The sequence below is a fragment of the Epinephelus moara genome, chromosome 9 (genome assembly GCF_006386435.1).
Source record: "Epinephelus moara isolate mb chromosome 9, YSFRI_EMoa_1.0, whole genome shotgun sequence".
Classification (NCBI taxonomy): Eukaryota; Metazoa; Chordata; class Actinopteri; order Perciformes; family Serranidae; genus Epinephelus; species Epinephelus moara.
In genome coordinates this window covers 3802437-3815444 of record NC_065514.1, presented here as the reverse complement: position 1 = coordinate 3815444, position 13008 = coordinate 3802437, and the positions used below count along the sequence as shown (strand labels likewise).

Sequence of the window (13008 nt, the reverse complement as noted above, 5' to 3'; positions counted from 1 at the left end):
TTTTTCACCTTAGGAGCTCTCTTAAGGCCTAAGATGCTTTGTGAATAACTTTTATCTTACCAAGGGAAAATTCTAAGAAAAATCTTAGAATTCGAAGAATTCTAAGTCAACACTCTGGCTGTGGCGTTCTGGACTAGTTGTAGTTTTCTTTTTGACTCTTCGGGTAGTCCAGTGAAAAGGGAACTGCAATAGACTTAACTGCTGCTATTTCGGCATCTTTCTGGATTAAAACATTAATTAAAATTTAAATCAGAGTCTAAAACCACTCCCATGTTAGTAACATCACTTTTAATGTGCTTGCTGAGGCCACCAAATACTAAGTGCAGTTTTTCTCTCGCTGCTTTTTGTCCGATTAAAAGAATCTCAGTTTTTTCTTCATTTATCTTTAAAAAGTTTTTACCCATCCAAACATTAATGTCAGAAAGACAGACAATGAGACCATCCAGTGTATTGGAAACATTCAGGGATTTATAATAGTGTGTCATCAGAATAAAAATGGTGATTAACGTGGTGATGGTAAATAATGTTTCCAAGTGATAATGAGAACAAAAGTGGTCCAAGAATGCTTCCTTGAGGAACACCACATGTAATCTCTGAGTCTGTGATACATGAGCACCCAGGCTGACACAAAACTGTTGGTTAAATACGACATAAACCAAGCTAAAACAGTGTCAGAGAGACCACTCCATTATATAAGTCTGTCTATTAAAACACTGCAGTCGCCTGTATCAAACGTTGCACTTAAATCTAACAGAAGAAGATCAACCACATTGTTCTCGTCAACAATAATTCTCAGATTGTTTACAACCTTCAGTCGGGCCGTCTCTGTGCTGTGGTTTGCTCGATAACCAACATGGAAACTTTCTTAAGTGCCACTGTTAGTAAGATGAACTAGTTGATTAAAGACAATTATCTCTAACATTTTCACTAAGAAAAGGTAGATTTGAAATCGGTCTGTAATTATTTAAGTCTGAGTGATCTAGATTGGATTGTTTTGAGAAGAGGTTTTACCACTGAGGTCTTAACGCTGTGGGAAATGTGCCTGAATTAAGTGAGGAGTTTATTATACGTGTTGTTTGTTGGTTGAGGGTCTGTACGCAGGATTTAAACTGCTTGGTTGGGACAGGGTCTGGAGAAAATATAGTGGACTTCGTTCGGTTAATCACTTCGCAGACAGCATCTTCTGACATCATGTAAAAGGACGACATTATAGATGGGGGCCCCGGGGCAGGGAGATCGCAGGAATTTTGACAGTCCACATTTACGGAACAGAAATGAACCAAATCAAAGCTGCAGCTCCTCTTCTACCTGAGCAGGTGAGTCCAACAGCTTTGCCAGGTGAGCAGGTGCTTCTATCTGAGCCTGAGCTTCTACAGTCCAGGAGAGCAGACTCATGGCCTCCACACTGGAACTCTTTGGTCCACATTGGAGCCTCCACTTCTCCATAGAGTGCCCCCTGGAGGACTGAAGGAGCCCCACAGCCAAGCTCCCTGCAGACCACCTCTGCATCCTGCTGGTCAAAGTCAGCTTCACACACTGAGGACCACCTCTGGTTAGACTTCACCTCCAGTCTGCCTGAGCACAGACTGGTCCCATCCACCAGCCTGACAGAGTCTGGAGAGATAATAGAAGATAAAATAGAGAGAGATAAAAGACACCAGACACTAAATAAAAAGATGGCATCAAACAACAATTCAAAACTGACAACAATTCCATTTATCAAAACTTTCAACATATTTTCTAACATTAACATCATCATCTGCAGATTTCTTTTTTCTGTTACTTCTGCTCAGGTAGTCAACAATCTTTGCGCTGCACACCAGGGCCATAATCACCTACTCAACACTACTCAGTTGACATCTTCTGTGATCCAACCATTAGTGGGGTTGGGTTAGTTGATCAGATTAGTTGAGTTTCCCTTTGGGGATGAAGGAAGGAAGGAAGAAAGGAAGGAAGGTAGGTAGGTAGGTAGGTAGGTAGGTAGTAGGGTCGGTCTGTCTGTCTGTCTGTCTGTCTTGGGAACATTCTCAGGCAACCACACTGCAAACCTTGAAAGCTTTTTACCTCATGACTCGGTGACAGTCATTATGTAATGTCACATAATTTGCTTAATATTTGAAGCACAAAATTATATGAGAAAACAAATTAGATTTTTTTAAATCAATATATTGGACTGGACATTTTTAGCATTTTGGAATATTAGGGGTGAGGCTGCATAAGTAAAAAGTATTAGCATCCAAGTATACTTAAAATAGACTACCAAAAGTAAAATTACTCATTATGTATAATCACCCATTTAATATGTTGTATTAATAATCTGAATCTGTAAAGTAACTAAAACTGTCACATAAATGAAGTAATGGAGTAAAAAATAGAATTTTTGCCTCTGGAATGAAGAGTAGAGGTAGCCTATAAACCAGTATAAAATGGAAATACAAATAAAGGTTTAATGATAGCAATTATAACTCTACTCGGAAAGTCACACTAAGGCACTAATGTTTTAAACATCACAATTTACAATAAATCTGAAGAATAAATGTCACTTTTCAACTTACACATTTCAACTCTCCAATGATAAAGATGTGACTTTGAATGAAAATAAGGTGCCAGAGTACATAAAAAAAGCATCAAAATAGAGCTTGTTTATCAAAAAAATCTTCCCGGGGGAGGATCCCTATGGACCCTCCTAATGAGGTCAACTCTGAGCCCCAAATGTCCTCAAACCCTAAAAAATAATGCCCATTTAGCTTTGGATAAAAACAAAAACATTCACGTGATAGTGTACGGTCTACTGCCAACCCCCAATTTGAAGCAGTCTAGAATCGGGCCTGATTGGGGGGCAATGTATCCCCCATCTCCACACAGAGAAGTCAAAACGTTTTCACGTTTTCTTATTTTTCTGAGATCTGTGACCAAGTATGGAAATCTGTTTAAAAAAATCTGTTTCCCTTTCACGAGTGGTTTGCCAGAGGGACTCCTGAAACAGCACACATTTATGTTTCATATACTTAAGGTACACTACTAGCCTGAGTGTCAGACTGAAGCTCCCAGAACCTTCAGTCTGACATGGCTTCCATTGAAGGCAATTTACAAGGGGGAGGGAATTTGATTTTTCCCTAACCAATCAGTAGAGATTAACGACTCACCCAGAATCTGACGTCATTAGTATTCATGCCTCGGGGGTGCCGAAAACAAGCGAGCATTGCCCGTTTAAAATGTCTCTGTTGTCGTGCACTCCCAGCTGCATTGCCGTTAAATCCAGTTTAGCAGCTTCCTTAATTTGGTCCTCCATTACCGCGAGTAGTTCATTGGTCCGTCCATTGTTTGGACGAGATAAATCGCAAATTCATTGCAGTATGCCAGACCAGAGATGCAAGCCTACTCAGTTGAGTGGGCGGGGTCTATGGTCTGGAACCAGGCTAGTACACTACACAAGAGGGAGCGTTATTGTTCCTAATATCAGCACAGCTCTGATTCAGCTGCAGATGATTACAGCCGTGCTGATATTCAGAACAACAGCACTCCCTCTCGTGTCATATTGCTTTTATAAAACAGTGCTACAAGAACTTTTTATAAGTTAAAAGTAAAAACTGACAACAGATTATTATTTGTCCGCCAACACAAATAGTTCTGCAACTGGACCGGGACTGGACTGTTGCTAAGCAACACATAAACATTCCTGTGCACTAGCTTGCTACTCTTTGTAAGTCTACAAGTTACCACAAGCCAGCAACTGTGTATCATGCACATTAATCTGAATGTTTCCATTTATTGTGTGACCAGTGAAATAAGAATAAGAGTCTGCTGACAGTCACTTTGGTGGCATATTTGTGCTGCTGAAGAGTTAGCAGCCGATCAGACAGTAGTGCTGTGGCATCTTCTGATGTCATATGAGCACACTTGGATATTTGCAGTGAAGTATTCAGGCTTCTTTCCTTCCCTTCATCTTCATCGGAGGACCATGCTGTTATACTGTACATCAGCACTCATGATGTGCCTCCTGTCCAATCAAACCGCTTGGTTGGAGTGAACAGTTGTATTTACAGATATATATCTTGATGCATTTACAGACACAGCAGAACATGTGTGAGTCAACCTGGGGACATTACTGTCATAGATGATGTCATACATAATGTCCGTGATGGGCTTACCTGAGCAGGTGAGATTCAGGATGTAGGAAGAGGAGGCTGATGATGCACACTCCCTCAGAGCAGATCCAGAGTGAACACAGTTAGAGTCGGTCTTCAACACATCCATGCTTGAGAAGAGCTCTTTCCGTCCTATAGAGACAACAAAGCCACAGTCCAGCTCTGTGCAGGCGGCAGTTGCTTCCTTCAGGGTCCAGGGATAGGACATTGGTTCTCCCCGGGACAACTGTGGAGCATCAGTCACTGGTCTCCATTCTCCCTCTAGTTTCAGCTCCAGTATTCCTGCACAGCGACTGTCTCCTCCCACCAATCTGACATCACCAGGCTCTGAACATAAAGCAGAGAGTCATCAGTAAAATAAATTAAATAGATTTTAAACTAAAACTTGACTACTGATTCTGTGTTAAAGGTTCTTTATGTGTCTTTCCTTTCTGTGTGTACCTGTTGAGTTGTGTTCTCCTTCAGCCTGGAGTCCTGAGGAGGAAATCAAAAGATAAACATCAGTATAAAGCAGTTTGATTGGAGCACAGCTGTGAACACAACAAACATCTCAGTGAACTCACTCAGTTTACTACAGGTGAGATGAACACATGAATACACACATATAGAGTTAAAGGAATAGTTCAACATTTTAGGAAATATGATTCAGTTCAGTTTATTCATAGTGCAGCATCACAAAAGGAGTCTCTGCACACGTTACAGATTAAAACATCAAATTTAAAAATGTTGGAACAGCAACAATAAAAGAGTTTGGGGAAATGCTTAAAGTTAAATATCTATTAGTTTATTCTAGATTTTGTATTTATTTAATGAGCATTGTTTGAGGGAGCCTGAGAAGGTTTTCAGTGCTTCACTGCAGTTGTTTTTCGTATGATAATAAATAACTTGAAACTAATTGTTAGGTAGAATGAGTTCCATCCATCCATCCATCCATCCATCCATCCATAATGGCGCCGTGGAAAAGTTACCATCAGGTGCAGCATATACCAAGGTGATGCCCTGTCCCTGCCACTGTTCTGCATAGGCCTGAACCCCCTCAGCCAACTCATCACAAAGAGTGGCTACGGATACTGGTTCTGAAGTGAAGCAACCGTCACTCACCTCCTCTACATGGATGACATCAAGCTGTATGCCAGGAGTGAGCAATACATCAACTCACTGATCCACCTCACCAGGATCTACAGCAAGGACATTGGAATGTCAAGCGGACTAGATAAGTGTGGTTGGATAGTGTCCAACAGAGGGATGATGATCAGAACTAAGGGGGTTGAACTTTCAGAAGGAAGCACTGCAGATGATCCGGCCAGCTACAAATACCTTGGGATCCCACAGGCAAATGGGAACAACAAGGAGGCCGCGAGGAAGTCAGCCACAGCCAAAGATAAGATACACCGTTATTGATCCCATAATTGAGAAATTCCAGAAATTTATACCGATCCAGAGTAAGACTTGTCCTGAAAAGTCAGGTGAATGGAAAGAACAAGGTCCGAGCCATCAACACATACACCCTGTCAGTCATCAGATACCGTACTGGTATAATAAGCTGGCCAAAGGAGGAGCTAGAGGCCGGTGATATCAAGACAAGGAAGCTTCTCACAATGTATGGAGGGTTTAACCCCAAGTCCAGCCCCCTGAGACTGTACACTGAGAGGAACAAGGGAGGCTGAGGACTGGATAGCGTCAGAGCCACTGTCCAGGACGAAACAAATTACCGTTTTTTCCACGTTAAAGGGTTTTTTGGGGAGTTTTTTCTGATCAGCTGTGAGGGTCATAAGGACAGAGGGATGTCGTATGCTGTAAAGCCCTGTGAGGCAAATTGTGATTTGTGATATTGGGCTTTATAAATAAAATTGATTGACTGAACCAAGATCCAGGAATATATCAGTAAGATGCCCCCCAAAGATGAGCTGCTGACTGAATACCTTAGGCAGCAGAAGAAGATGACGAACCATCATGGAAGGACAAGCTCCTGCATAGCATGTACCACCAAAAGATTGAAGAAGTGACCAACATTAAGAAATCCTGCCAGTGGCTGGGAAAGGCCGGACTGAAAGACAGCACAGAGGCACTAATCATGGCAGCACAGTAAACAGCACTTAGTGCCAGATCAATAGAAGCAGGGGTCTACCACAGCAGAGAGGACCCCAGGTGCAGGCTGTGCAATGATACTCCTGAGACAGTTCAGCACATAATAGAAGGGTGTAAGATGCAGGCAGGAAGAACATACATGGAACGCCATAACCAATTGGCCGGGATAGTGCACAGGAACATCTGCACTGAGTATGGGCTGGAAGTCCCAAGGTCACAATGGAAGACACCTCCTAAGGTGTTGGAGAATGACCTAACTAACTACTAAACTATCGTGTTGAGCAAAAAACAATGTAGAAAGCATTAGAGATCTAGCAATCCCATGTGACAACATCAGGAAGACAGTACATGAGAAGCTGGACAAATACCAAGGGCTGAAAGAGGAGCGAGAAAAATATGTGGGGAGTAAAGGCAACAGTGGGGGACTGTGACCCCCAAACTGGGAGAATGGCCTCAGCAGATTCCAGGTACAACATCTGAGGTCTCTGTCCAAAAGAGTGTAGCCCTGGGAACAGCTAAGATACTGCACAGAACCCACCAACTCCCAGGCCTCTGGTAGAGGACCCTTGGGCTACCTCTTGTTCAGTGCTGGGATTTGTGATTTAAGTGAGAACACATGAACACGACAAATTGGCTATTTCAGATGAGAAATATTCATGTCAGTTAACGTTAGCTTCCTAACAATGGAGGACGTCAAAGGAATGTATGCTATCACCTGATATTACCTGAAACTCGGTGTCGGGGAGAGTCCCCTGAAATGAAACATGTTACAGTTGTAACACACGTTTTCTCCTGCTATGTAAATGTTATCATGACATAATTTTTAATGGTGAATGGACCGCCTTTCTAGTCCTTCAAACACTCTTACACTATGTCAAATTGATCCATTCACACACTTATGGCTGAGGCTACCATACATGGTGCCACCTGCCACTCAGTAACCATTCACACCCTCTCACAGACTGAGGGAACAGCCATCGGGGGCAATTTGGGGGTTCAGTGACTTGCCGAAGGATTCTTCGAATTGTGGACTGGATGAGCTGGGGATCGAACCATCAATCTTCTGATCAGTGGACAACCCACTCAACCTCTGATCCGCAGCTATCCCTGTTTTGTCGACATGTGACCTGTTCAGTAACAAACATCCCTGAGAGATATCACCAGGATTCGTCCACTCTGCAGGAAACTGATCCAGTGATAGTTTTTAAATATAAATTTGTGTTTTAGTCTATTGTAGAGCTAAAATCAACACTGTTGTCTCCATGTATCTGTTTCTTCATCAGTTAGCATAGTTTCCTCACATCATACATGTTAGTTCTGGTCTGTAAGGAACACCAAAGTACAGGTGTGACCAGCAGCTCAATTATAACACATATGTTTTTTGTTTTTTGTTTTTTTTATATACTTTATTAATCCCCGAGGGGAAATTCAATTTTTTCATTCTGTTGTCATTAACACACAGGTCCGAACACACACATGCACAAACAGGACCTATACATGCACTAAGTGGAGAGATGTCAGAGTGGGGCTGCCCATGACAGGCGTTCCGAGCAGTTGGGGGGTTCGGTGCCTGGCTCAAGGGCACCTCGGCAGTGTTGCTGCAGTGCCCAGGAGGTGAACTGGCACCTCTCTAGCTACCAGTCCACACTCCATATTTTTTGTCCAGACGGGGACTTGAACAGGCGACCCTCCGGTTCCCAACCCAAGTCCCTATGGACTGAACTACTGCCGCCCCCCAGTTACATCTGTAACTGCCTAGATTTATGGGCACAGCTCGATGACTTGTACATATAAAATATTGTATATCTATATATCTTTTATTTCTGTTTTCATCAGTAAAACTTGCAGATATAAATGGACTGTGTGGCTGTAGTTGAGACTGTTAGTGACTTGAGGTGTTGCTACGTTTGTGACCCTCCAGGGGTCACTGTGCTAGTTCACACAGGCCTCCCCAAACTGCACTCTGTTGTTCATTATATTCTAAATCAAATAAAGGTTGTAAAAAGTTCTGACAACTTCCATCAATCATACTGGCTGAATAAACAACCATAGGTGTAACAATGTACTTGACACAAATGCTCCAGCTCCTGCATCTGATGATACCATTATGTTTTACAGATTATCTGATCACATCCTTGGAATGAAATCAATGTTAAAATAGTCACTAGACTGAAATGTTGTTGATTTGCCATAAAAATGGTTTATTTAACGTTGTTTTTAGTTGTGTTACGACTTAAATCACTAACAATGAAGACATGTGCTTCGTCTGTAACATGGGACAGTGTCCATGTAAAGGGTTGGGGAAAAAAAGCCATTGTAATAAGTGAAAGAAAAACTGACCCCCCTCTATTATTTTTTTTCATGTATTTGGACATATAAACGATTTCTTTATTAATTAGTTCATCACAGACATGAGTCAGTCCCTCTTAACATTTAGGATAAATGTTGCTGCTATTTTCTTGCGACAGTAGGTGTCGCTGTAGGACCAGGCACAGTAGGGGACAGACAACTCAAGCCCGTGTGGTCATGTGATCGGCAGAATAAATATGGCGCTCGAGTTGATCGCAGATGAATAATTTGTCTCTGTTCCTTACTGCTTCACAGGTATGTTAAATGTGGTTTAGAAAACCGGAAATGATTTAACACATGAAGTAGATGTTAGATAAATATTCTGACAGGCTTATGGCTGATAAAAAAAACACTAAAAGGCCGTTTTGGTCTACTGTTTAGTGTAAAGTGTATTGTTCATGCTAGCTCCTATTGTCCACTATCTAGAGCAAACGGCTACATTTTATCAGTGTGGAAAGAATACTTGTGGTTTGTTTGACACATACCTCGAAGGTACAAAAATACAAGACACTATGAGTATTACATTTTAGTAAAAAGTATTTAGTTTTGAGTTCATTAGGGTTTTTTTGAAACTACAGTGAAGTTGTGGCAGTTTGTGGGCTATTAAAGGTTGTAGAGACACCACGTGGTTTTGCCTCAATGTAAACAGAAGAATTTCAAGAGTAGAGGGAAATATATGTATACGTGTTTTGTTGTTAATGTTTTTATTGTGTCATTATCCTTATGTATTTGAATTGCAAATATGCAGTGGTATTCAACATACAGTACATACAAGCATTTCTGATGCTACATTACTGGCACTTGGACAATTTACTTTCACATAGATGGACAGTAAAGTATATTGCTGAGTATTTTGTTGCCAGTTTGAATGTTTGTTGCTATGTACATTATGTGACTGGAATATAACTGTTGTTGCAAGCAGTGAATGAAGGCACAGAATACATTATGAGGTAAAATGTTTAGTTTTGATGCAGAAATATGTTTTGGTTAAAAGAGTTGTTATTAAATTTGAAGAATATTTTTGTAATGGATCTTTGGTTGTGTCAGGGCAGAATAAACATGGCGCTCGAGTTGATCGCAGATGAATAATTTGTCTCTGTTCCTTACTGCTTCACAGACCTCCCAGGACTGTGTGGCGAAAATAGCTACTGGCCCAGGTACCCCCTAGGCTTGAGGCCGGTAACATCCACTCGAGGCTTCATCTATCACAACTTCTTTTCTCTGTCAAAACACCCTGTTAACATGTATCATGACCCACAACATGTGATGTGTGTATATGTGTGTGTGTGTGTGTGTGTGTGTGTGTGTGTGTGTGTGTGTGCTCGCATACTTGTCCACAATACATAGTGAGGATTGACTGCATTTGGCAACAGAGCGAGGACATTTTGAGAAGTGAGGACAATTTGGTCGGTCCTCACTTCTTCACTTCTCGCCTGTTTGAGGGTTCAGACTTGTTTTCACGGTTCAAGTAAAGGTCAGGCATTTAACTGTGATGGTTACAGTTAGGGACTGTTCTTTACTAATCAGAGGAGGGGTGGCTGCGGTGTGTCCTTTCCTGAAGCTACAAATATTTTTCCTCGAGCCTCCCACAGTGATAGGAAGAAACTATATTACCCTCCCTCCACCTGAAATTAGTTATTAGATTTTTAAGACTTAGTTTCTGATGTAAAATAAAGTGATTTTAATGAAATATAAAATATAAAAAAGTGATGCAGACCTCCTGTCTGTCTCTGTAAGCTGAAACCATTTCCCTCAGTGGAAACAAAGCTTTAATTTACTTTAATTTCACAGATAAGAAACAATAAATTGTGAAGACAATAAAGCCTCCATTAAAATAGCATTTTGAGTCTTGTGTGTGATTTATCCTTCAGGGATTTATACTTCGGGATTTATCCTGGCTTCATATGAGTAGAGGAAATCTCTGCTCATCGCTAGGCTAATGTATACAATGTAATATGCCATAGGCTTGTGCTAATAATGTTAGCATGTTGTATTTGTTTTGAAAACCTGTTTAGTATAAGACAGTTGTTTTGTCAGTGAACCTTGTGAGCTGTAATGGAGCTGAATTTTGTAACGTTATCTTTGTTAAATGCTGCCGTTGTCCCTGGCTTTATATGAGTAGAGGAAATCTCTGCTAGCTGCTAGGCTAATTTATACAATGTAAAATGCCATAGGCTTGTGCTAATAACGTTAGCATGTTATATTTGTGGGGAAAATGTGTCCGGATTAACACAAGTGTTTGTCTGTGAATGCTGCGAGTTATAGTGAAGCTGATTTGTGCTTGAAACTGTCTCTATTAAGCCATGTTTAATGTGTGTTTAATGTGTTCTGACTGTGTGTTTCTGTGTTTAATGTGTGTTTTGAATCAACGAAACTTGACAGCACTTCACAGAAACCTCCGCTGCCGACTAGTGTTTTGGAGGTGTAACTGCAGAGTGACACAGACACACCACCGCAGAAGTAAAAATGCTCACAATGGCATAGGCGACGTGCGTTGGGTCTACGCACAACCATAAATCCACTTTAAGGAATAAAGCATGCCAATTAGGGTCCTCACAAGGATAGAAGTACAAGAATGTGTGTGCGTGTGTTTATGTTTGTGTGTTTATGTGTGAGTGTAAGTGTGTGTGTTTGTTTATGTGTGTGTGCATGTGTGCGTGTGTGTCTGTGTATATGTGTATGTGTGTGTGTGCTTCCTACTGCACACATGAAACTACAACTATTAAAATGGTGGTTGTGTTGTGGTGTTTCATCCACCAGGTGTCACTATGTTAACTATGTGTTTCAAGCTCTGCGAAGCTTCCTGTGTCTGCTTCACAATAAAAGCCCCCCTGTGTTCGTCCAGTTGAGGTGTTTTAATGTGAAGCAACAGCAACAAGAAATGTTGCGTAACTTTCAGCAGCTCTGATCAGGCTGCAGGAGAGTGAACAGGAAACATCGAGGCTGATACCAATCAGATGTTGCATCACACGCAGCATTGTTTCCTATACATCTGTCCAGAGTCTGAATTTATGGCGGACTCCCCCACTACTGATGAGAACCACTGCACAGACAGATCATTACTCAGTTATACTAATTTATACATTGATTTGATGTTGTAGAGATAAAACTGGACTAAAAATAGATTAAAAAACGAAATAAAGTTTTTGTCCAGTGAAGATGATCGTCACACTTCTCTGAAGTTCATTTCTGTGAAACTGATAAAATCAGATTTGTGCAGCCAGTGTGTTCTTCTTATTTCGGGCAGTCCCACTGACTGTTTAAGTGAGGCCTGTACATGAACCGATTGGTCCATCTGAGATAGTCACTGAATATTAACACACTGATTGGATGTTGGATAATCGTTTAATAACTGACTGAAAGAAGAACAGAATAAAACTTGATGTTGGTGTGTGTAATCAGTTTGTTCTCTGATTTAAAGGTTCAGTACAAATATTAATAATAACACATCATCTTTAAGCAGAGTCCAACCTGAGCTCCACAGCACCAGCACCAGCACCGACAGGTGATCCATGTTCAGGTGGGCCGTCTCTCTGCCCGTCCGTCTTTCTTCCTGTGTGTCCGCTGTCTACTCTGATCATCATGTTATGTCCTCAGTGTGTATCTGCACACAGGAAGAGGTGGAGCTTTACTGAAATATATCTGTCACATCCTGCCTCTCTGTACCTCCCTATAGCAACATTTTTCTTAAGGAGACAGGAGGGGATGACATGCAGCAGGGGGGGCCAGGCAGGAATAAACGTGTGTGTGTATTTGTGTGTGTTTGTGTTTGTGTGTGTGTGTGTGTGTGTGTGTGTGTGTCTATGTGTTTGTATATGTGTGTGTGTGCTTATGTTTGTATATGTGTATATACATGTGCGTGAGTTGTGTGCGTGTGTTTTTATGTATGTGTCTTTACGTGTGTGTGTATGTTTGTGTATGTGTGCGTGTGAGTGTACATCAGAATCAGAATCAGAATCAGCTTTATTCTGGCCATTAGAAAGAAAGCCAGTTTAAGGCACTTCCACACTGGCTTCATTTTTCGAACTTGACTCCGACGTCTTCAGCCAGCCCTGTGCCAGATCTGTGCAGCCGAGCACCGCAGCACCTCCACGGACTATTACATCCAGACGCTCCCGGTGTTCCCTCCACAGGCTCCACTTCACTCAACTTCACTCAGCTGCCCGACAAACCCGCTGCTTTTCCCACTTTAACCTGAATAGCAAACCAGGGCTCGGTGCTCCGGTTGGATCCAAACGGAGAGCCGGGGCTAACGTTAGCTGGGAAGCTAGCGGAGGTTAACTGGCTGCTTCCCTCCGGTCATGCTGCGGCTAACGCTCCGCTAGCCGCTCCCAGCTAGCTCCGGTTTGTTATTAGCTAAGCTAAGCTAACCAAAACAACAATGCCTGCTGTGGTCGGTGAGGACAAGATTCTGCTAAAAAAA

General features: G+C 41.8%; 1 protein-coding gene across 1 annotated transcript in view; it reads right to left on the bottom strand.

Moving 5' to 3' along the window:
* Positions 1-12143, bottom strand: part of LOC126395946 (scavenger receptor cysteine-rich type 1 protein M130-like) — an 18275-nt gene extending 6132 nt beyond the window's left edge. The window contains exons 1-4 of the mRNA XM_050053748.1: positions 12057-12143; positions 4590-4622; positions 4326-4475; positions 1309-1617 (exon numbers count right to left, since the gene is read on the bottom strand). Coding sequence (XP_049909705.1) covers positions 1309-1617; positions 4326-4475; positions 4590-4622; positions 12057-12099 — 535 coding nt within the window. The 5' untranslated portion in view covers positions 12100-12143. The remainder of the gene's footprint in view (positions 1-1308; positions 1618-4325; positions 4476-4589; positions 4623-12056) is intronic.
* Positions 12144-13008: the final 865 nt, after the last annotated feature.